Raw genomic sequence first — 24,239 nt, 5'->3', positions numbered from 1 at the left:
ATCCAGCATTCCGTGTCCATGCCTGCAGAAAGCTTGAAGCAACTGGTCAAAAGTCCCAGCTGCCTCATTCTTCTCAAACAGCCAGAGAGGACAATAAATACTAATGCCATTAACTATTTTTACTGATAAGCAAAATACTTAAGGGAAGAGAGAAGAAAGATCACACTGGGGATCTGCACAGCTCCAATGCAGCATCTTCTGCAGTGTCACAAACTGAAGCACAAATGAAAAAGGATATTAGGTTAATTTTTTTTTTGAGGAACCAAAACCACAGAAGAAACCCTGAGCAGCACCTGACCATACACAACACATCACAAGTTCCTCTTTCCTAAAGATGTGGGAAATTAGCTCTGGAAATTCATTTCCTGCCTATGCTACACCTCGGGTATAGGTTGAGGCAGATTCCATGGGCTTGAAACATTACCAGTACAGACATACAGCAAAGAACTTGAAAACTAGTCTTGGAAATGCTGTTTTAAGGGCTCTGCATTCCTGTCCTGACACTGGGACAGCAGTGTCTTACTTCCAATAGAGTGGGGAAAGACCAGACAGCATCAGAGAAGAACCGAGGACAAGCAATCTTGAAACAATAAACCAATAAAACATCACACAGAAGCACATTTTGAGTATTCTCTACTGAGAACTGTGTCTCAAGCCTCAGCTGTGGACAGATGGTACTTCACCCTCACCATGACAGGTGAAACTTGGGGAATACTGACAACACTAAATCACGCTGTGACGTTAGGTTAAGCTAAAATATACAAGACTTCAAAATAAATAAAACAAGGGTAAACTGAAAGGAGGACAACCACGAACCTCGAGCCAAGGGACATCATGCATGCAGCGGCTGCAGTTCAGAAACACAGGCAACCAAACACGACAAGATGACAAGGAGACGCGGTGTGGTGGTGGAAAATAGGGAAAGTGCTACAGACAGCAGGGACCAGGGAGAAGGCTTCTTCCAAAGCAGTGACATTCACATGCAGAGGCAGAGAGAAAACAGCTGTGATATTACAAGAGCCTGCATCCATTTGTGTTTGGCCCAGGTCGGGGTTAAGCTTTTCCAATTCCACAACGTATTTTCTAACTCCCCCCTGCAGACAGAGCCAAGCAGTGCGCTTCACCCATGGGTAAAGCCTTCATCCCCTGCGCTCCTCCTGCCCGCAGATCTGACCACTGCCTGACCCTGCCTCCTCGGATGCAGCTGCCGGACCAGAAGCTCGGGCCCGGGGACCACCGGGTGGGCAGGGGCCAAGGCCATGGGCCCCGCGGTGCCTCTCACCCATTCCAGGGGCTGCCGCGACCGCTGCTGCCGCCGCCCGGTCAGCGCTGCGGATGGGGAGCGGCGGAGGGTTCGCGGAGGGGCCGCGACAGCGAAACTCTTCCCCTACCGGGATGAAAACACGAATACGGAGAAGCAGGGAAAAGGGAAGGGGACGCGCGGTGCGATAAGCAGCTGCCAACCAACCCCGTGCACTGCCCAAGGAAAGACGAGGGTATCAAGAGAAAAGTCCACCTCGCGACCCCCGGGGCGCACCGCAGCAGTCCAACCTCGTCCCCACCCGGGGCTGTCCCCAGAGCCGCGCCCCTGCCCAAGGCCTCCTCCCAGGGCCCGCCTGCCTCCCGGGAGCTGCCGGCCGGGCCGGGCCGGGCCTGCGGGCCTCCGCCACGAGGCGGTCCGGCGGGACTCTCGGGGCCCGCTCCCGCCGCCAGCCAGCCGGCACTGCCCCCCCTCGCTTTCCCTCACCCCGATCCCGCAGTGGCCGTGGCCCTGAGCCGTCCCCGCTGCCCGCCCGCTGCCACTCACTGAGCATCGCCGGCGGCGGCGGCGGGAGGCAGGGTCCGGCGAGACCTGGGGGGCGCTGTCACTGCGCCCAGCGGCGCCAGGCGCTGCCGGCGGGCGCGCCGCCGCCTCCCCTGCGTGCCGGTGGTGGTGGTGGCGCTGGCGCGGCCGGCGGTGCCCGGAGGCCGGCGGCGGCTGACGGCGGCCGCTCCATGGCTGGCTGACACACGCCGCCGCTGGCGGGCGCGGAGAGGGGGGAGCGGGACTGAGGCCGCCCCGCGCGCAGGCGCCCTCCAGCCGCCAATGGGTGCGGGCGCCCCACACACCGCCTTCCGCGATCGGCGATCGGCTGTGGCTGCCTGGCGGGGACAGAGGTCACCGGGGTGGAGGGGAGGCGGGGAGAGCGTGTGGCGTGCGCCCGGCGGCACGGTGAGGGCCGCGCCGTGCTGGTATTCCGGTGAGGGGAGCCGGGGTCTGGGGTGAGGGAGGAAGTGTGCGCCGGTGGGGAGGGTGTGCGGGGCCTGCGCCGCCCTGCCCAGGGAGAGGCGGTCGAGGTGGTCAGGCCGTGAGCAAGGGGCTGGGGTTGCAGGGCCGCCCGTCCGATGTGCTGCCTTCTCATGTGAGGTGTGTTTCAGGCGTGACTCGCAGCCTCTGCCGTGCCGGCCCCTATGGCAGCCATCTACTCCGGGATTTACCTGAAGCTGAAAAGTGCCAAGACTTCTTGGGAGGATAAACTCAAGCTAGCGCGGTTTGCGTGGGTTTCCCACCAGTGTGTTCTACCTAATAAAGAACAGGTTAGTGCTCTTAATGGTAAGCGGCGGAAGGGAAAACCCAAAAATTCCCAGTAGTTAATTGCTGTTGAGCGTGAATTAATTCATAGAATCCAGGCCTAGCTCTTGACCCTCCCTCGGTAGTTATGCCAGTATGGCTGTGATGTGGTGTCTCTTGATTTGTGTGGTGGTACAAAATGTTTTCATAACATCATTGTTCAAGTAGTTTCAGCAGGAAGGTCTGCATTAGGGCAGGGAGAAAATCTTTCTTATAGAGAGGGTAGTGCATGAATTGTGTCTCTGGGATAGCTGAAAAACCACTGTCTTCACAGCTGTCATTAACACTGGTTATTATATCCCGTACGGGATGCTCTAGTCCGATGTCTGATGCTTCTGGTCATGGTTAAGAACAAAACTTCAGGGTGGGAGAACTGACTGCCAGTAGACATGTGTTTTGTGGTGTTCTGAACCTGTTGTGTATGTGTAGAGTGTGCTGTGGATTCATGGGCTGCTTATTGGGAGGTGGTTTGGTGTCCTTTGCTTGGAACCCACCCTGTCCCCTCAAACTGTTTGTTTGAGCCTGTTTCCTGAGGGTCTGTTCAGTGTTTCCCCGAGGGAGGGGTGTCGTGTGCTGCTCCACCACCCTAGCAGTTTTGTGGGGTCTTGTTCACCATCAGAGACCCGTCTTTTGTTATTTCAGTTACTTGGAATATTAAACGTACACCATAATTATATTTTTAAATCAGTAATTTAAATTAGCATGTTTCAGCCTTTTCCATTTTGCACATAGCTAAATTCCTAGGCCTGAATTTCTAGGTAGTGAATTTAAACATAAGAAGAGGGGGAATGTGAAAAGAATACCAATTGTCAGAAAGTGAAAATCATCTGATTCTTTATGTTTTTATTTAAAAGACTGTATTGGTTAATCAGTATTGGCTGTCAGAATTATGCCCTGATGAAGGGGCCTTAGGATGTTGTCTCTTGAGAGCTGTTTTGAGTTGATACAAGGCCAACAGTGGATTTAGAATGAAGGCTCTTAAGAACTGCAGCCTACAAGAGTGAACTTCTGTGCTTGTTCAGAGCCTGTCCTGCTTGGGTGCAGAGCAGTTCTCAAGGCACAGGTGTATAATTGTGAAGAGGTGTTACTTTTGTCTTATTTTCACATGGGGGTTATTAAAGATTATTTCTTTTCCCTTTTATTAACAGGTATTACTCGATTGGGTAAGCCATGTGTTGGTTTCATGCTACAATAAGAAACTTGAACTGGAAGATGAAGTTGTTGAGAAACTCTGGGCTTATCTGGACAGCGTTATCCACAGTAAAAGGCTACAGAATCTCTTAAAGAGTGGGAAGACAATTGGTCTCAGTTTTTCAATTGCACAGGTAACTAAAACTGGGGATGTTTGTTAAGTGCTAGATAGATGTTTGTATTTTCTACAGTGTAGGACTCTTCCTCACAGTGTCAGGCATTACATGAAATATATAATAATTAATCTGATGGCTTTTAGGACCTCTACTGAAAACTTCTCTGTTTCTGTTCTGCAATACAGTTTGTATTTGTGCAGCAGTAAGGCAAAAACTGGCAAAGTGGTATAAGAATAATTCTCCTCTATGTCTTTAACTTCTTCAGTGAACTGGTCTAAGTATTTCAGTAGGCTTAGTTCCATATGTTGCTCTTCTATATTATTTGGTGCTTATATTGCTGTTTAGCCTGGAAGTCTTAGGGAGAGAGACTGTTTTCCCTCACAGTGAGGCTCATCAGTGTGTTGGGCTTGAATACTTGTGCACTGTGACGTGCTGTCCAGCAGACCCTGCTACTTCTTATGATGACTCTGAGCAGTGGTGGCACTGAATCATTATTGATCTTAATCATAGCATTATTATAGCCTCAGATGAAAGTGCATAGGGGAGACTTCAGTTACAGTTTAGAACTGAACCAGAAAGTGTAGCTTCTTATTCAGCTTCCTGGATACAGAAATAACTTGTAAAGACAGTGAAAATGACTGGGAAAATGACGCTTTTAGTTGTGATGATGTGGAAGAAAGAGGGAGAAGATTGGCTTTATCTGCAGAAATTGAGTTGTGAGGTACAGGGAATTGGTTGGATGAAATCTGTGCTTCAGAGATGTTACATAGAGAATGTGCCAAATTTAAACATGGTCTGAGGGTGAACACCTGTCTGGCTGAAGGTGACAGACCAAAGTACCCTAAAGACCAAGAACAGAGGTGGTAAAGCATCCAGTGCAAAGAATTTGAGGATGTCTTTTAATCCAGGGGGGCTTGAGTTGAGGAGATGAAACATCCACTACAAGGTTTAAGGAGACAAATGAGGTTTTTAACTCTGGAATAGAAGTAGATTTGTAAATTGCTACTGAATTTGTTTGCTGACAAGATTATCTGGAGGTGAGAAAAGGGAGTAAAGGGGATCAAAGGTAAATCAACACAAAGATTGAGAAAAGGAAGGGAAATGCAAGTTTAAGTAAACATTAATTCTTTATATCTGTTCTTTACCCTCAGAGGGGAGAAAGAGCAGTCCTTCGCGTTCCACACATCAGCATAGGAAGCTCTCTCTTTTTAAAATATAAAAATGATTATTTAGTCATGGGCATTCTTACTGAATAAGCTTCCTGTATCAAAGGTGGGATGTGTGTTGTGTGTGGGTTTCGTTGTTTGGAACAGAAGTTTGAGGGCCTTGCAAAAAGGGAGGAAATTTCTAGTTTTTCTTCTTACTCCCTTTCCACAAGATCAGTTATTAGGATCAAGTGTAGATAATCTTAGGCTGTTGCCAGCAGCACTGATACTGAAGGAGGGCTTTCTCATTCATCCTGTGGTACAAACAAATGCAGGGGCACAGTTGTGACCAGAGGAGCTTCTAGTTTGAGACCTATGATGTGAGAAACCCAGCATCAGTTGTGGTAGCTCACAGAAGGTGGTGTTGGTTCATTATGATGAGCTTTATCTTTGTGTGCAGAAGTGACTGTTTGGTTTTTCTTTCTTCCTAATCTGCAGGTCATAAATAAGAGGTTATCAGAGGCCTGTTCTCAAAAAACACAGCAAAACATTGACACAGTGCTGAGTTGCTCCAGTGGCATCCTTTCTACTCCTTCTCTCTCCATCATTTACACAGCAAAATGCGAGCTCTTGGTTGATCTCCTCAGCAACCTCTCCAAGCTGGCATGTCAGCAGCTGGCTTCTGACGATGCTGTGGGCTCCCAGTTGTTCAGCGTCCTCCATCTTACCTTTGCTCAGTACCTCCTGATCCAGAGGCAGCAAACTAACCCAAATCGTGTGTTTGGGCATGTGACAAGTCACTTGCTGCAGCCATGTCTGCTCCTGAGGCACTTGATGACTGCGAGGAGCTGGACACAAGCAGATGACAACCACGTGCGTCAGCACCTGAACAGGGAAATCCGAAACCAGGTAGAAACTTTGCTGCAGGCTGGGTTATTCCAGCCTGAGCTTTTCTCATCCTACAAAGAGGAGCTGCTGCCAGAACAGGAGCTCCAGGAGAAGAAGAAAGGAGCTTTGAAAAATCTTTTGCTACCAGTCAACACAGTGCAGACCAAGCTGGGCAGTGACTTTTGTGAACCTGCCCTCCATGGAGCTGTTGTGGCTGGGTCAGTGTCATTGCTATATAAGCTGTTTCTGGACTCATACTGTAAGGCAGAAAACCACCTTGTGTGTTTCCACATGTTCAGCAGGCTTTTTGGCTGTCTCAGGCTCTCTGGCTTGCAGGAGAGCATCAGGGAGGATACACTCTCCCTTGTGGACTGGAGCACAGAGCTGCTTGCTTTGGAACAGCTTCTGAGCTTGGTGCTTAGCAATGATATCTATAACATTGCCAGTGACCGTATCCGGCACAAGGAGGTACAGTTTGGGTTTTACCGTAAGCTAGCACAGATGTTGATGAGGCACTCCCAGGCTTCCATCCCTGCTTGGTTCAGGTGTCTCAAACTCTTGATATCATTAAACCACCTTATATTAGAGCCAGACCTGGATGACTTAGTGGCCTCAGCTTGGATTGATGCAAAGGTCTCTGAGCTACGTACAAAGAAGCCCCAGGAGACTCTCATCAACACCATGTTTCAGACTTATTCCAAGCTGCGACAGTTCCCACGGCTCTTTGAGGAGGTGCTGACAGTCATCTGCCAGCCAGCAGTTGATGAACTGAGGCTGCCTGTCTTCTCTGCTGGCCTGACAGTAAAGCTTCGTGAGTGCCTCCTTGAACTGCCACCCAACCAGATTCTGGACATTTTGTGTCTCTTCGTGGAGAAATGCCAGACCCTTATCATTCCTGCTGTTGAAGGGTCAGTTGACATATCCTTGAAGTTGCTGTCAGTGTGCTCGGTGCTGCATGCTTTTCTGTTCAACATGAGAAGCCTAGATGATATCACTCCTTCCCCTGTGGTCCTTCGCACTCAGAGTCTGTTGGCAAAGATACAGAAGGGAGTCATTCAGCCACTGATGGAGCTGCTGCAGGCTCACAGGAGAGAGGAAGAGAAGTCAGACCTTTGGCTAAGAAAGGCTAGTGATTCCGCTCTCCTCCTTATTTACACTTGGGTTGAAGTAGACACTTTGTTTGGTATTAGCTGCAGTAAGTATGTATCTCCAGGAGCTGGAAGTGCTGATGCTGTTACTGAACCTGCTGCAGGGCACCGGGGCATTTCAGCTCTCTTCCCTGGTGTGGAGGAGCAGTGCTGGGACAGAGTAATGGAACTTGCAAATAGTTTTACTTCCACTAGTAAACACTGTTTAGAACTGCTGACGCTTCAGAAAATGAAGATGATCTTAATGCAGAACAAAGCTGACCTACAGGCCTTGCAGCATGCTGCAGCTTTCATCCTGGAGTCCGGGAGATCCAGCATGAGCAGGGGAGAATTTGAACCATGGGATGGAGATATCATCGCAATAAATGATCTCACCTACCCCACAGCACACTGGCACCTTATTGTATCCAACCTGACTATCCTGTTGCCATATATATCCTTGAAAGATGTAGAGTACATTGCAGATTTGCTTCTAGAGACATTAGTATTGGCCAAAGCTCAGGAAGCTGCCACAGATGAGGAGCCTTCCATCAGCATTGGAAAGGTATCTCTTGGTTTGATGCATAGCTCCTTTCTCCCAGAAATGAAGGTCCTGCACTGTGCTTTTATGACCAGTCTTATTCATCAGTTCACTAGGGTGTTGTCCACTGCTGCCAGGGATTCAGTAGATCTGCCACTTCAACAGCTGTCTGCAGGTGACATCCCTTGGCATGAGGAAATCCTGTCTGGCTGCAGACCTGTTGACCTGTTGGAAGCACCGTTAGAAAACAAACTGCTGAAGGATGAGGTCAGCTTGTCTTGGAAGACACTGGAGAAGGTTGCCCAGTGTATAGTATTGTTAGCACAAAACGGCCGCCCTGTCATCCTGAAAGAAAGCCACCTAGAGAGCTTCTTGGGTTTCCTGGAAGTTGCTTCTCTTCTGAAACTAGACAGTCTTCTTCCCTCTGACTGTACCCGGTGTTTTCTGGTGCTGCTGTCCCTGCTGGCCAATACCAGGGCTAGAATTTCTTGCAGCAAGCCGTTACTGCTGAAGTTTTTAAGCACCTGCTTCCACCTTCTGAGGTGCCTGCAAGATGGCAGGAACGTCAACTCTGTTCTTAAGGTGTTACATGCCAGCGATGTTCTTGAGGCTGTCATGACCTCCCAGCTTACAGCTAGCAAATTCTTCACTGATGTCTTGACTGCTCCTGTTTGGGCACAGTATCTCCAGGAAGTCCAGGCCTTTTTGGAAAACTTCCTTCAGATGATTATTGAAAGAAGGCAAAGCGTGAGACTCAACTTGGAAAAGTTCATGTCTTTCCTGGAGAGCTGCAAGCCGGACATTGATGCAGCCCAAAGCAAAGGCAGGAGAAATGGGAATCCTGCAGCTGGGCAGTTACTGCTCATGGCATTCACCACACTGTGTCATGTCGTCACGCTCTACCTTCAGCAGCTGCCAGAAAAAAAGCCACACTCTGCGGATGTGCTCTCTGCTCTGTTGGAGCCAGTAGTTCTGCACATGGTCAGAACTGTTGAAGAAGGGCTTCAGAGGAACACCCCAAACCAGCCTTTGCCTGTAGCATTCATACCATCTGTCACTACTCTTCTTAAAGCAGATCTGAGCCATGCTGTCCAGGGCTGGCAGAAGGAGCCCAGTGGGTTTTTAGAGCAACCCCGTATTAAACTGTACCGAGAGTTTTACTCGCAGATTCTGAAAGAGCTGTCATGTGCAGGGGATAATCTGCAGTTCCTTCAGTTTTCGTTGCAGTTCCTGACAGTCTTCTGCTCACTGCCAGAGCTGTATCCTGGAAAAGAAACTGCCGTCACCGTTGCTTTTGCTATAAAAAAGCTTCTCACTGGTATGAAAATTCCTTTCCTCCACTTCCTTTGCTAATGTTGCAGTGCAGAGGCGAGTTAAAAGCCATTTAGGAAACCATAGAGCTTTCCAAAAGTCTGTATTGATTTACTTATGCTAAAGCAGTAGGCTATCCTTTTATAAATGCATAACAGGAAAATTTTCAAGGAGACAATGTTGTGGTACCTGGACCACAGCCACCATCTAATTCGGTAATGATCCTCCGGAAGATGTAAACATCTTAATAAATTCAGGTCCTGTGTTGCTCATCCCTGTAGAGCATTTTGACAGTAACGGGAACATGGTAACGCTTCTGCATGTAGGGCTGAAGGTGCAGTGTCCTACTCGTGGAGTCAATATAGTAGGCACCACTGAAGCAGCTGATATGGACCAAGGCAGATCTGGTATGGCTTATCTGAGGATCTTGGAGGACCTTACATTAAAATACTCATCTGTTTTTTGTATCCGATAAGACAAGGTTGTAGGACAATGGAAGTTGCCTACTTAAGGGCGCTGAATACCCATAATTCTGATAAAGGCTGTGGGAGATTGGCTGATCAGTGCCTTTATCCCATTCAGATGAAGAGCCAAGGCTAGAAATTACATGTAAAACTTCTCTTGCCAGCTGTGTGACTTAATGGCTCCTTTACGTTTGTTGTTCAGAACAAGAGGTGAACTGAACACAGCACAGGCATAACTGTTCTCTTCGACTTCTTCAGACAGTTGGAATTTGTCAAGCTTACTGCTAACATGCTCTAGTGCAATGCTCTCCAAAAATGACATGAGCATGCAGCCTCAGTGTATGTTTATTTGTAAATTACATGCATGTGCTACACTACTAGTATGCCAGATGCGTTACAAAGCATGCACGAGATAAAAATGAAATAAATACCATTTTTACATTTCATTTTATTTATGAAGGATATTTCATTTATAGTTCATGCATCTTAATGGATTATCTTGTGCACACCCTCGCGTGTGCATACCCCACTTTGGAAGCTGCTGCTCAAGTGAACTACAGTCATAATGTCAATGTTATATTGGTATTAGGTAGTTAGGAACAAAGCACAGCTCTCCATGGAAAATCTGACCTTGAATTAGCACAGCTGAGTTTGAGCTGAAACTCATAGACAGAGGCTTAGTCTGTCTCTTCCGTGGCCTGCATTCTGATCGTTCAGCATTTTGTGGGGTCCAGTGGGGGTACTAAGAGCCAGGATTTCACATTAGAACTAGAGACCAGGAGGATGTATCAATTGCTGTAATTTTTCTGCTGACTCTTCTCCTGTCTTATCGTGTGCTTCACATTATTAGTGAAAACTGGTAAAGTGCTTTAGCCTGGAGACATAATTATTCACTGTAAAGAGCTGTAAGAAATTCTGATGAATAAGTGTTTAATAAGGTGAAATACAGATTGCTGTTGAAGAGCACTTTTGGCATTACCTATGGATACTTGTGGAACTTAAAAACAAACCTTCAGAATCATTTAAGATATGTTCATCTAGGACTGTCTACATAGTAATAATTGAGTAGGTGGGGAGTGTGACTTATGATCAGCAGAGAGCTAAACTCGTCAGCTTAATGCTTTTGTGACATGTCATGGTTTTCTGGCAGGATCTGTAGTAAAGCCTTGTGCCTTGTTTAGCCTACTCTGTTGGCTTGTGAACATGCTTTGTTGCAGTGTTTCCATACTAGTGAAGGCTTGCGATTGGTATGGTGACTGCTTTGCAAACCCTAGGGTAAGAAATACTTGACAATAGCAGGTAACTGCATTTGTGGGGACAGAGGTAAAGGGAAAGCATGGGGCCCTGTATGCAGTTGAGTGTTAAAAAGGTATTCACAGAGCTATTCTGAGGTTCAGTTCACTCTGGTTTTACCTGTGGAAGTCCTTGTCTTGGCAATTGATTAAGACATGTTTATGCCTCTCGAATATGCAGGTCCTGCAATCACAACCCAGGTGATCCAAAGTATGGAGATGGAGCTGACAGAGGTGCTTGTCCAGCTGCTGGGAAACTGCTCTGATGAGGAGTTTTATACCATAATGAGGCTGGTGCTTCAGGGACTTGAAATGAGGAACGTTTGGCAACAGAGGGCTAAAGTAAGGCATGAGTTTAGTTTATTGTCAACTTCTTTCCTCAGTTGTCTGTATCTTGAAAAAAACTTCCTTGGCTGAATGACATCTGATAAATATGTTTCCCTCTTCCTGCTTCATGTTCAGTGGTTAGGTCAAATTAATTTTCATGGCTATGGCTTGATGACTGGGGCAAGATACGTTTTGGACATAGAATCATAGAATGGTTTGGGTTGGAAAAGACCTTAGAGATCATGTAGTTCCAACCCCCTGCCATGGGCAGGGACACCTTCCACTAGACCAGGTTGTTCAAGGCTATGTTCAACCTGGCCTTCAACACTGCCAGGGATGGGGCATGTACCCCTTCTTTAGGCAACCTGTGCCAGTGTCTCACCACCCTAAAAAATTATATATTTTTTTTCCTCTGTAAATTGAGAGAGGTGGAAAGATCATGGAAACTGGCTGGAAAACTTTCTGTCCAGCTTAAGGACTCGGCACTGTTAATTCTGTGTATTGTCAGCAGAGGTCACATAGCTGTGATGCTAAATGCCATGCTGGATTCTTATAGAATCATAGAATAGTTAGGGCTGGAAAGGACCTTAAGATCATCTAGTTCCACCCCCCCTGCCATGGGCAAGGACACCTCACACTAAACCATGTCACCCAAGGCTCTGTCCAGTCTGGCCTTGAACACTGCCAGGGATGGAGCATTCTTTTTTAATACTTGCTGATGTGAGTTCTTGCTCAACAGATCCTAGCAGCCAGTGAGTTTAACCAGTGTTTGCCTGTGGCTCTTTACAGGGTTAAAGGCACTTGCAGAAATACTGGCATTCTTAAGTAAAACCAAAACTGCACCAGTGCTTTTGGTATTTGTCTCTATAAAGACTTTTAATCTGTAATAACTAGATACCATTCAGTAGCTTATTACATACTATGCCTTTTTCCAGAGCAGCGTAAGCAGCTGTGGTGACATATGGAACACTTTTGGCAAAAAAGCCAGTTGTATTCTCCATAGAAAGCTTGGTGACTTGAGAATGAAACTTGGATTAAGCTTAGTGCTTTATCTGGCTCTTATTTGTTAAAGGTAGACACGAATATGCCTGAAATAGACATGTCTATATCCGAGTCTGTCTGGAATTCATGTACTGTGAATGTAATTCCTGCCACCTGAGTGTAGTTTGTAATATGTTTCTTTTATCAATCAGCAAGTAAAAAAAAAGCCCTGCGGCTAAATGCAGCTTTCTTAGTGTGTAGTGTACTGGTGTCCCTGTATTTCTTTTGCTACCCCCTGTTACCCAGTGGCAGCTGAAGGCTTTCCTTTCTTCAAAATCAGTTAAGCCTATTTGTACAGTAAGTGGATTCTAAAGCAAAAGTAGCATGCAGTACATTTGGGCCAGTGCCGCTCAGCATATTGAATTTTGTTGAGCTGCTGCTTGCTTCACAGTTTCCAAAGTGATGTGCTGGTGGGAGGACTTGCATGTGTCAAGCCTCTGATAATGCTCAAAATTGCCACTGCCCTTGGAAGAGCTCTTGTGTACTTGAAAGGAGCCAGTGCATCTTGTACCTGTGACTGATTATCAATCTGCTTTCTGCAGGAAGTATTGTCAGCTGTTACGCTAACCAAATTGTTGCTCAGCTGCCCATTAAGTGGAGACAAAGAGAAAGCTTTCTGGTTTGCCAGCCCACAGATAATCACAGCTTTAGCTGTAAGTATCTCATTATTATAACTTCATTACCTATCACTTTTATTTGTTGGAGTCTGTAGTGGTTACATCTAACATGCACAGAGGCATACAGGAGCAAAAATGTTATGATACTAACCAAATCCACACCAGATTCACCTGCACTTTTGTTTTTGGTCTAGCCTTTTTCTCTCCTCCTTCCTTAAGTAAATCTGCTCCCATAGTGCAGTGTGTAGGTCATCCCTTTTTACTATCGTTAATTCTCTGGGACTGCACCATGTAATCTGGAGCTTGGGAGAAACGTTTTAGGCTGCAGAGGATAAAGTCTGAGTTTCCTGTCCTTCTTCTTGGCCAAAGGAGAAGGTAACTGTCAGCCGCATGTCACAGTAGGAGCCAACAGCAGCAAAACAAGAAGAAAAGAGTACTCATATTAAAAAAATAATATAAATTCACTGAATTATGAAGGGGAGATGAAACTGAAAGTAACCAAACCCAAGTTTCCTGTCCTTCATGTGTACAACATGCAAACTTAGTGACAGAGCTTTTCTTCTCTTGTGGTGATGGTGTCTATAGACCAGAATTTATTTGAGCTTTGCCTTGCAATGCCTGGGACTCATGAGCATGCACTTTCTGCTTATGTGTAAAAGAGAGAACAGCATCAGTACATTCATGTGAGGAGGTGCAAAGAGGTCCTGGTTGTCAGGGGACTGGGGAGTAGTTCCAGTTCCACACTCTCATCAATGCTCACTTGAAATGCATCATAGTCACCCTCACCCAGGGTGCAGTTGCATGGAAATGGTTAAAGTGCAAACTCTGCCTGCCAGTCCAGCTTGCACCAGTCTAGTTCCATGGACTCAAGTCAGAGCACAGTGGCTTTCTGGTCTGTGAGTATTAGTCACAGGTGGCTAATACGCTCCTCCTTACCTTTTTCTTGTCTTGTAGATGCAAACCAAAGAGGCCTGTCAGGACCAGTCACTGTTTTCCACCATAGTCATACCTGTTCTAGAGACTGTAGCAGCTCTGCTGAGGCAAGGAGAAGGGGTTCTCATAAATCCACACCATGTGGCATTGGCATTCAGCATTCTCCTAACGGTCCCTCTCGATCATCTGAAGACAGAAGACTATCGTGGTGTCTTCCTGGGAGTCCATGAAGTGCTCTTCTCTATTGTGCAATGTCACCCAAAGGTATATCTGTGACGGGGTGGGAGGAGGGGGAAAACGTAGAAAGAACTAGCACAGGGGCCTGTGATGACGAATTTCTTTTAACAGTGGTTTTGAAATTTGTCCTGATAGTTTGAAAGCGCTTTGTATCAGCTGTCGTTTAAAAGGCTGAGAATCTGAATATCACATAATTTCAGTTGCTCTCCTGCTTTGATTTATGCCTGCATTATTGGTCTTTGGCAGCAGATTGCTTACCAATATCTGATGCTAGATTAGAAGAAAACTTTCCCTTTTTTAATGATGGATTTCTGGAAGCACAGATGGCTCAGGCTTTAGTATCTCATTCTCACTGGAGATCAAGATTCTGCAGTTCTTTGAAAACAGGGCTTAGACATGTTAGAAGTTGGTGACCTTCAAGCATTGTACCATCCTGGTGTTCTTGTCAGCCTTCTGGCATAGGAAAGTGAAGTCATACCAGGAATACATGGAATATGTAGGCAGAGGTAGAAGAAAAAAGGAAAGGGGCCTCGTGCATTTATATTAGGACTGAGAGTGAAGAAAGTGAAAGATGGAGAAATGTCAAATTCTAAAAAGCAAAGCAGTACATATTGCTAAAATGGCCTTACAAAAACCCTGTGGTAGAAAGCTGTCTAGCCAGGCTGTTTTCATGCAGTAATCTAGTGTTACTGGACCCTGTGTTCTGTGAATCTGGCTGCACAGGGTCTCTACCAGCAAGAGCAAGTTCCCTAGACATTAGGGTACTGAGTCAAATGTTGCTTTGGAGAAATGAAGTAACTCTAATATAACGTTTACTTGTTATTTATATTTGCATATGGCCAGGACTGCAGTTCTATTCCAGGATTCTCATGTGCGAGATACTGTGTGGATGCGAATGAAAAGATCGTCCCTGCTCCTGACAGCTCTATAAGCTATATAGTTTCCTTCACAGGAGTTCATCTCCCTCAGACTATGGAGTGGCATACCTCTACCCTCTCCGCTCTGTTTACTACATAGAATCATAGAATAGAATCATAGAATAGTTGGGGTTGGAAAGGACCTTAAGATCATCAAGTTCCAACCCCCCTGCCATGGCCAGGGAGACCTCGCTCTAAACCACATCACCCAAGGCCTCGTCCAACCTGACCTTGAACACTGCCAGGGATGGAGCATTCACAACCTTCCTGGGCAACCTGTTCCAGTGCCTCATCACCCTAACAGGAAAGAATTTCCTCCTTATATCTAATCTACATAATCTCAGATGTTTTTATTTTGTGTCTTTGCAGGTGCTGTTGAAAGCAGCACCATCTTTTCTGAACAGCTTCCATCGTCTGGTTGTTTCTGTCATGCATGAAGGACGTCAGAAAGGAGACAGAGGTACCATATCTTTTCTACTTTTCCATTATATATACACACTGTAATTTATATATGTTCTAGAAGAGGAGATGCAGAACAGGGCAGTCTGACACCAGAAGCAAAGTCCTCAAAACTTGGCTGTGGCACTGAAACTGTTAGCCCTCTCTGTCCTTTATGTAAAATTGAGGTTGAGGTTTGTAGTATTGTGGGCTTATGAAGGTAACTTCTGTGGAGCTGCATTCAGACAGCACTGCTTTTGATGAGTAAGGTATTCTGCACTGCCTGGCTGGTAAGTAGACAGGAACTGGTAAGGCTTGCTGTGCTCTTCCTATCAACCTGTGTGCCTGAAAGCATGGTGGCTGTGAACTCTAGTGGTACATGCTAATATTGCCTTAATTATAGCCCCAGGTCAGTCCTACTAAATGGAGTCTCCTGAGACTGGAACTATGTTTACTCCAGACGTGAACTGTCACCATTGTGCTAAGCATAAAGCCAGAACATTACACATATCTGAAGCATCAGTTGGGATTAAATGATATGTCTGTGTGTTCGAAATGAAGGAAAGATTGGTGCCAGACTTTGAGAATTTGCTTGTTTCTGCAATATGTTTACATAAGGCAAGGGTCATGGGAAACTTATGGGTATGTGGCATCCTCAGGTTGAAAAAAGTGCTGTTTGTCCTTGCAAGATTGTTCTGTTTTCACAAAGGATCACATGAAAGTGGCTTCTGCTGCTATATTCCACATAATAGAGCTCTGTTACTATAGATCTTTCTTACTATGTTGTTTCTAAGAGTGTCTTAGCAGACATTCTAAGATATGTCTTCTGATTTTCTGTAGATAGAGAATGCAATTTTCCTGTCTCTTTGTTCTCTCCTCCACAGAGCTAGGTTAGGACTAAATCATGGAAGGGACCATAGCTGCTGTTTTTAGCACTTCAGCATTTATAACGTACTTTTTGCCTTGCGCTGCATGTGGAGTTGGACTCAGTGTGCTCTTACAAAATAACCATTGTAAGAGATCCATATGGTGTGTTGTGGAGGTGTGAGGGCCTCTCAGCTGTAGCTTGATAAGAAAAGAAGATAAAGTGGGCATATTGGTGTTGGCTTCGTGTAGTTCAAGAATCATGTAAGACTGGGTGATTCTTTGGGTTATTTTCCTAGGTTTTTTTTTAAGCCTCAAATACCAGGCTGCAATTCTCTTTCTGTTTCAGGCAACACAGATGAGTTTGAAGTTATACTGAGGTGTGCACACTTGGTGGAACGGATGTATACTCATATTGCTGCAGAAATGGAGGACTTCACTGTGTTTTCTGCTTTCATTGTGGCTCAGTATGTGACTGAATTGCAGAAGGTAACATGTTCTCATTCATCTCAAAAGTGCCATGGTGTTGTGCCAGCTTTGGAGTTCCTGTTCCAGAGGCAATTGTGTTAAGTTTTATAAATCTGTGAAGTGAAAAATGTTGCTATGTCTCATGGGGATACAGGTTTGACTGAGACTCTTATTTTGAGCAAGAGTTCCTGAGAATCTTTTTTACCCAGCTCCGGAAAAGTCTCTAAAGGTGTGAGCTGTGTTTCTTCTAAGGCAAAACAATGCAATGCCTATTTACAGTACTGCTTTCCTTTGTCTTCATCTAGTGGTTAGGTTCTGCCAGCTAGTCTCAGTTGTCCAGGACTTACAGCAGTTAGGGCTCCATCTGACAAAGTAATGGAGAAAACTTTTCTTGGAAAATGCCTTTTAATCCAGTCTAAATGAGTAAGTGGATGGAAGAAAATGTTCCCAACCTGGACAGTTGTAACCTTCTCAGTAATTCTCATTTGGAACCAAAGTTATCATTCCAGTCCTTACTAAAAACAGCTATCCCTGCTATTACAGATGCCAGAGACAGGTCAGTAGCTTCTCACGTTCAGACCTAAGTTCAAATTGTTGTTCTGTTCAGCCTAATGGATTTAGATTTCACCAGAGTTTGAATGCTGCTTTGTGTTGCAAGTACTGCAAATTGGTTATCTGGGGCTCTGGCCTGGGCATGGGCTGAGATACAGAAAGGAATTCGGTTTCTGTTTTTAGGCTCTTTTACCACAAAAATGTCCTAACTGGTGCTGTGTTTCTGAAAGCTTACGGTATAACCTGTGTAACTAACCATGAGGGTTGTTACTGAGCTTAAACTTGGCTGTCTTCTCTATTGCCTTAGCCTATTGCCTGACATAACCTGGGATATATCAGGTTTCAGCCATGTTATTTAGCATTCCAAATAAGTTGGTTAGTGTTTACGTAGTAAACATAGTAATTCAGGAAATACTAGGGACAAATTACTGTTAAGGCTACTTCTGCTCTATTTAACTGTCTCTGAACTCTGTAATCTTTTCATTGCTGAATGTAAGTCAGAACGCCTGACTCAGATTGTCAGATGACCTTTTCAGGTTGAAAGGACACTTACCTCAGTATTAGCAGGAGTGCAAAGTCTCATGAGACTTCCAGGAAAGTTTTGTGCGATGCTTTCAGTGGGAAATGGAGGTGATGGATGATAGCTGGAACCACAGATCAGTAATGTACGCATGGAACCGCTGGGCTTAGAGAGGGGAATTGGTGTGGTGAGCCACCAGATGCTGTGACAGTTTTTTGCCTGACAGAATAGATAGATCACAAGTAGGTGATGATTTATTTGCTAATTAGACTAGTGAGAATTGATGGATTTCAGAGGAAGGAGAGGCCTCAGCATGCCTGTCTTAAGAGGGGCACTACGCGTCTTTCATGTTGTGGTGCAGAGGGAGAGAAAAACTCTTTCAGCCATTCATCTTGTCTGAGTCCAGATCAGTGGCTTTAAGCCTGTGGTCTGAAAACCCTCGGGGTCCATCAAAGGTAACTATGAAAAACATGTTGTTAGGTTTAAGTCTGTATATGGGGATCTGCACACTTACTGGAACCCTTTTAAGGGTGTGCAAGCTAAAACTGGTGAAAGCTGCTGGCCTAAACAGTCGCTTACTCCTGAAGTAGTTGAGTAACAGTTCCCTCAGTACTTCCTCTTTACACCAGGAAATAAAAAATCCTTGTGAATTATTTTGTGTTAATCTAGAAAGACTCCTTGCTGGCTTGGGTGGCATCTGTAGCCTCTTTCATACTGTTGACAATGCTTTTCCCTTGTTGTCTATGAACTGTTGCTTAATTCAGCAATAGTGAAATACCTCTTCACATTTTTAATGTCTCACATCAAGAGCTCTGTAATGCTTGACAAATTGGTTGTGCTAACTATATAGACCATAAAACACTTACTAGCATAATTAACTGCCAGCCAATAGTGGCAGCTGTTTAACTCTGTGGTTCTGCTTCCCGTAGTGGTATTGGAGGGTGTTTATAGAAACTGCACGGCAAAGCAAGAAGGGCACAAATAAGGCATGGGTCCAGATTAATTTGTGAAGTGAGGGATGCAGCTCCATTAACTGCAGCTCTGAGGTATCTGCTTATCCCAAGTGGGACATCTGGTCCATCTTGTCAATAGCTGTGGGTTTTCCTGTCCTTGTTCTCTGCAGTCATTTCTCTGTCTTAGGAGGGGAGATCACAGCCCAGTGCATTCACTGGGAGTTGTGAAGCTCAACTGTTCTGTTAAATTAGTACATGATGTAGGGAGAAATAACATCTGCTATAACCAGCCAATAGATCAAATGACACAGAGGGGAAAAAAGACAACCTTTTGGACGTGCAAACTCTTCAGGGTCACAGATCCAAAGAAACGCTTATGTGCCTTAATGCCTGCTATATGTTTTTCTCAGCTATGTTAGCAGGTCTAATAAAATGTATACTAGCTGTTTTACATTTAGGGCAGGAAGAGAGCACGAGTCTGTCACAGTGATTAGGAGTGCACTTCATTAGCACAAAGTTTATTAGTTGCCTCAGGAAGAAAGAAGTCTGAATTTTAATGACAGCTTTTTATGTAATTTTCATTAGGCCTGGAGTGCAGAGGCTTAGGTCTGGAGGCATAAAGTGAATTTTGGGATTCAAAGAAGATAAGACATGGATCTGTGGCAAAAATAATGTGATGATGCTGGAGGCCAGCACTGTTTCAGGCAGTGAAGTATTTAGCAAGTGATTTGTGAGCACAGGAGAGATTTCAGTTAGCCTGGAGCACCAGAGGACTCCACAGTCAGTGTTGATGTTCCTGGTTGTAGTGGTGGTTCTGCTGGTTTTTGGGTTGGGCAGGGGTAATGACAGGAGCAGGGCACTGAGTCCTGAGTCATTCGTTGTATTCCTTCAACTCTCTGTATGACTTCAGGAAAGTACCTGCTTCCTGATGTTAAAGCAGATCAAGGAAGTGCACATCTCCTGAGCTTCTTGAGTGTTCCTTTTATTAAGGCTTGTACATTGAAGTCCTGAGTTATAAATTGTTAGATAAATAACAAGTTGTTAAGTGATAAGTTAAAATTGATTAACTATTCAATGTAGCCTAAAGGAACAGCTCATCTGAAACTGAGACTTAGGAGCATACAGCTAGTATGAGACATACAGAATCTACTGAACTGTGTAATTCAGCACAAGTATTTTGGATTTTTTTTTTAATTACAGTTCTTCTGCTGAAGGGATTTCATGTGATTCCAAGATGATCAGTACTGATGTGTGTAGTAGCAGCACTTCTGTGGGTCCTATTTTAAGGAGCACGTTTGTTCTGCAAAACATGTTTGCAAAGATCAGGAAAATACTGCATCAAAGTCTCAGATTTTATCTAGTGGGCTGTTCCAGATGGTCTGATGCACTGGATGACATGTTGTCAGCGTTCCATCTCTACTCACTGTGGAAAGAGTGTTTTCCTTGCCTTTTTGTCTTCAAGCGTAATGCAGTTTTGTTCTTCTCGTAGGTGACTTTGCACCCAGCTGTGAAGAAACATCTCACAGAAGGGATATATCACATCCTTGACCTTTGCATTGAACGGGACATCAAGTTCTTAAATACGTCACTACCAGCAGGTGTAAGGGAGGTCTTTAAGGATCTGTATAATGATTACAACCACTACCACAAAGCAAGAAAACACGGGGAGGAAAAGTACACTGCATGACAGTTCCTGCCTGGTGCTTCAGTTGTGAATTGATCTTGCAGTGCTCAGAAAATCCTCAGTTGTCATTTGGTTTGGGATGACTAGTGAGATCAAGTATGAAGAGGGTCCTCTAAATATGGATTGCATGTATCACTGTACAGCTAGCCTTCAAATGGGAAAGAGGGGAGCGGGGAGGGTGGATGTGCTTTAGATCTGGTCCTGCTGTACCTATGCTGGCCCCCAGTGAACTTGCTGGGAGCCCTGGGGAGCTTGCTGCAGCCTGGTACCAGATGTCAGGCTTTAGGCTTTAGCACATCCATGGTGCTTTTTCCTCTGGAAGCAATAGTCTGGTGTAAAAGCCACTGCGGGTTATAACTCCTGCTCTCTCTTCCATAGTAAGCAAGATTAAAGCACTCAAAGTGCTTATTTTTGTACCTGTTGTTTTACATTATGTTACTGAAGAAATCTGTGCAGTAGGTTACTGTGCAGAACTGTGCAAATACAGTAAAACATTTGAAAGCTTGTATCTCTTTGCTTGTTTGGTTTTGCTCTTCAGTGTAGCCCTGGGCAACCTGGTCTGACCTATTGAATTTCCTCCCCAACTGTATTATCCTGTGATCTCATGATAATCAAAAAGACTGACTGCTTCGAACTCTGGTCGATTGACTGTCATTAAGCAATTGCACTTAAGTCGTTTGGGCTGTGGTCACTTTCAGTGTACGTTTTTAGCCTGTTAATTACCAAGACCTATCTGAGACTTTTTTGATCTAAGTTGAGGCTGCTTGTTTTGCATTCACTTTAAGAGCAAGCCCTGGGACTTACTGCAGCTCAGCTGACAGTAATTTAATAAACTGTGGTAAATTAATCACATTTGAGCCTGTAAGAAGCTTTATCAAACAGCTCCCTTTCATTAGCTAAACTACAGTAGTTCCTTGAAAACGATAGAGACTAAAGATGTAAACTCTTAAGTGAGTGGTAAAACAATATTCACATTTGTACACAACTAGAAAGAGCTCAGTACTCTCACGTGATGTCTGCTTTAATCTATAGGTAGCACATGGGTAAAGGAGACTGGACTGTGGCTTACACATTTAGTGGTTCCATCTGCCTCATAGCAAGGTACAAAGGATGAGGTTTGGCTCAGGCAGAAGACTCCACATGGCACAGGGGAGGGAAGTGAGCCAGGCTGTGCTAGCTACAAGGAGGCAAGTGGAGCTGGACCTTGGGGCATCTGGGGCAGGAGCATGGCATAGCTTAGCTTGGCAGCTGCTGTCTAACATAAAGCCCTACATGGTCCTTTTGCACTGTCCTGCTGGCTGTGGCCTTGGCAGGACACTTCTGGCACATTACAGACCTCCACTGGGACCATGGCTAGGCTGGAACATCAGGTCCTGGGTGGCTCCTGGGCAGTCCTTGCCCTGGGGCAGCTACCTCTGCTTGCTCACCTCCTCCAGCTTTGCCATTTGGAGCCTCCTGCGCTGGCTAAACTTCATCCTTTGGACTGGAGATGATCCTCCTTACATCCTGAACAGTAAGCTTGGAGAGGAAGCTTTGACACTGTGCAAGCGCTGTTCAGAAGTAGCCCCAAGAGTGGTATGTTACCAATACTGTTTTAGATGCAAATGCAAAGCACAGCACCAGGTGGGCTACTGCAAAGAAGGTAACTCCATCCAAGCTGGACCCTGTACACCACTGTGCCATTTCTGTATTTTATTTCAAAGTTGAAAAGCTGATGTGGGCCAGTGTTGGGAAGGGCAGTTACTGCTGCCCCACCAGGCAGTGGGACAGAGAAGCGGGTCTCAGAAAGGAAATGTGTGTAAACTGGGTGCAGCCCAATGGGCAACAAAGGGAGAGGGTCTCCAGGGTGAAGGCAGTTAATAGTGTAGTAAAAGGAAGGCAGGAAGGAAGGTTATGAGCACTGGGAGATGATCTGGAAAGAACAGTATAAAACGGAGTGCTAGGTTTGGAGCGGGGGAGGAAGGAAGTGAGGTAGCATTTCTGGTGTCTTAAGTGTCAAGCCATATGGTTGCAAGCCACACACATAGCTCAAAAGCTTCTGAGTGTAGACCACCGAGTAAATAACAGCTTACTCATTGCTGTAAAGGAGGTAGACTCTTTGAGTTGGTATGAGTTTTATTTCATTAATGCAAACTTTAAAAGTTCTATCAGTATTAACTTCTTGGCTTGGAAATGAAAACGAGTAACTGAAGGGGGGTAATGGAAATAACAGACTCCTACTGTAACAGAGACACAGTGCTTGAATGAATGAAAACTTGAAACCCTGCCACAATTAAACCTTTATTCCAAATATGCTGTGCAACTGCCACTTGCCCCCAGGCCTCCCTCCTCCTTCTCCAGGCTAAGCAGCAGAGCTCTGGAACACAAAGCAGCGTTTCTATGTAGAAGTTACAAAGGGGTTAAAAGGAAGGCTGTGTTTCACTTGCTAATCCTAGGGCTTTGTCCAAGAACTGCTCTGGGTTTTTTTTTTAGCTAGAATAAATTAAGTCACTGGCAGAGGACCAGCTGCTGAGAAAGCATGCTTTGTTTGATGGAGTCCATTCCAACATGGGTGCAGTGCTCCTCTTTGGTCACACGATGGCGACATCCTGCAAGGGTTCAAAAGCACTCTCTGAAATCCATTTAGGAGTCCCTTCTGGGTTGGGTTCGTTCAAGAGCTCTGAGCACCGGGAAGGTAAAAGGTTTGGAGGAAGCACCGTCTCAAGGCTAAGGGACAGCATCGAGACCTTTGTTTCACTCGAGTCGTGCACAGTCCTGCACACAGGCTTGGCCAGACTTCCAGCTGTTGATATAAGTGCATCTCTTCCGAGGGCTTCTCTGGCTGCTGCTGTGCTAGCAGCCATACCTCCTGTAGGCAGAGCTCACAGGCTGGGATATCAAGGTCCTGTGCTGGTCCTGTGCTGGCTGTGCTGCACAGGCTCAGCCTGTGTCTCAGCCTGTGTTATTCGTGTAGTGGCAGTGCCCAAGTCTGCTGTGCCAAAACTGGCTCAAATATAAAATGAGAGACAGGATGGGCAAGAAGAGCAGTCATGGCTGGCAGAGATCATGTTGGGTTTATTTGTCCCTTGGTTTTGTATAGTTGCTGTGAAAATCAGCTGATTTTTTCTACTTATCTGGGGGTGAGGCTTGATGTTTGACTTATCTGCTGCTGTGGATAGAAATGCAAGAAAAGATGATGATGTAAGATAGCAGAGATGATTTACTAGGTTAGAAAGAAGTTATTTTTCCTATTCATATCTGCTGGCAGGAGACAATGTACTGAGTACTTCCCTTCGACTTTGAAATAGATCAGGAACTTCCTATTTGTATACTTCTTGATGTGGGTCCAGGGCTGCTGGATAACAGAAGGCTCCTTCCATAGCTTCCTATATGGGTTAAAACATAATAGCATGAATAAAGGAGTACTTTGAGAGCTCCCTATGTCATTATTACCAAACCATTAAATATCTACAGTGGTAATAGTTTGCTGATGATACAAATCGGGTGGGGAAGTGGGCACTTTGGAAGTGAGAGCCACCTCGCAGGAATACCTGGATAGGCTGGAAGAGTGGGCTAACAACCTTGTGAAGTTCAACAAGGACAAATATAAGGTCTTGCACCTGGGAAAACATAATCCCTGCACATGTTACAGGGTTTTACTTAGCTAGGCAGAAGCTCTGTGGAAAGGGACCTGGGGTTCTGGTAGACAACAAGCTCAGCATGAGTAAACAGTGTGCTGTTGCACAAAGAAGGCCAAAGGGATGCTGGTTTCAGCAAGGGCATCACCAGCAGAGATAAAGTAAATCATACTGCTCTACTCAGCGCTTGTCAGGCCACACTTGAAATAGCTGTGTTTGGTTTTGGTTCCTGCTATGCAAAAAGATGGGGATAGGCTGGGGAGGGTCCAGAGAAGGTTCACAAAGATGATCAGAGGACTGGTAAGCCTGCCATGTGTGGAAAGGCTGAGAGAAATGGATTTGTTCAGCCTTGAGAAAAGGCTTAGGGGAGACCTTATCACTGTGT

At 45.4% G+C, this 24,239-nt stretch overlaps 1 protein-coding gene across 2 annotated transcripts; it reads left to right on the top strand.

Annotated features, from left to right (window-relative positions):
- The first annotated feature begins 2,054 nt into the window (after window positions 1-2,054).
- Window positions 2,055-20,745, top strand: URB2 (URB2 ribosome biogenesis homolog). 2 transcript variants are annotated; one of them, XM_061378822.1, is made up of 10 exons: window positions 2,055-2,157; window positions 2,419-2,577; window positions 3,760-3,936; window positions 5,562-8,937; window positions 10,868-11,028; window positions 12,597-12,707; window positions 13,626-13,868; window positions 15,128-15,218; window positions 16,410-16,549; window positions 20,043-20,745. In XM_061378822.1, the coding sequence occupies exons 2-10, from the start codon at window positions 2,452-2,454 to the stop codon at window positions 20,238-20,240; spliced, it is 4,623 nt and encodes a 1,540-aa protein (XP_061234806.1). In that variant the 5' UTR covers window positions 2,055-2,157; window positions 2,419-2,451; the 3' UTR covers window positions 20,241-20,745. The 2 variants fall into 2 exon arrangements, with proteins under 2 accessions (XP_061234806.1, XP_061234805.1); XM_061378821.1 differs by having other exon boundaries at window positions 2,124-2,212.
- The last annotated feature ends 3,494 nt before the right edge of the window (window positions 20,746-24,239 follow it).

Source organism: Neopsephotus bourkii, unplaced genomic scaffold (assembly GCF_033783945.1).
Source record: "Neopsephotus bourkii isolate Nb327-2 ecotype Australia unplaced genomic scaffold, CSIRO-AGI_Nbou_v1 NB_1767, whole genome shotgun sequence".
In the NCBI taxonomy this organism is placed as follows: Eukaryota; Metazoa; Chordata; class Aves; order Psittaciformes; family Psittacidae; genus Neopsephotus; species Neopsephotus bourkii.
The sequence above is the reverse complement of the archived record's forward strand: the minus strand, read 5'-3'. Positions and strand labels throughout refer to the sequence as shown.

Coding starts and splice junctions, on each gene's coding strand:
- URB2 (XM_061378822.1), top strand. CDS start 2,452: ATGGCAGCCATCTACTCCGGGATTTACCTGAAGCTGAAAAGTGCCAAG. Junction 8,938..10,867: donor TATAAAAAAGCTTCTCACTG/GTATGAAAATTC, acceptor TCGAATATGCAG/GTCCTGCAATCACAACCCAG. Junction 11,029..12,596: donor TTTGGCAACAGAGGGCTAAA/GTAAGGCATGAG, acceptor TGCTTTCTGCAG/GAAGTATTGTCAGCTGTTAC.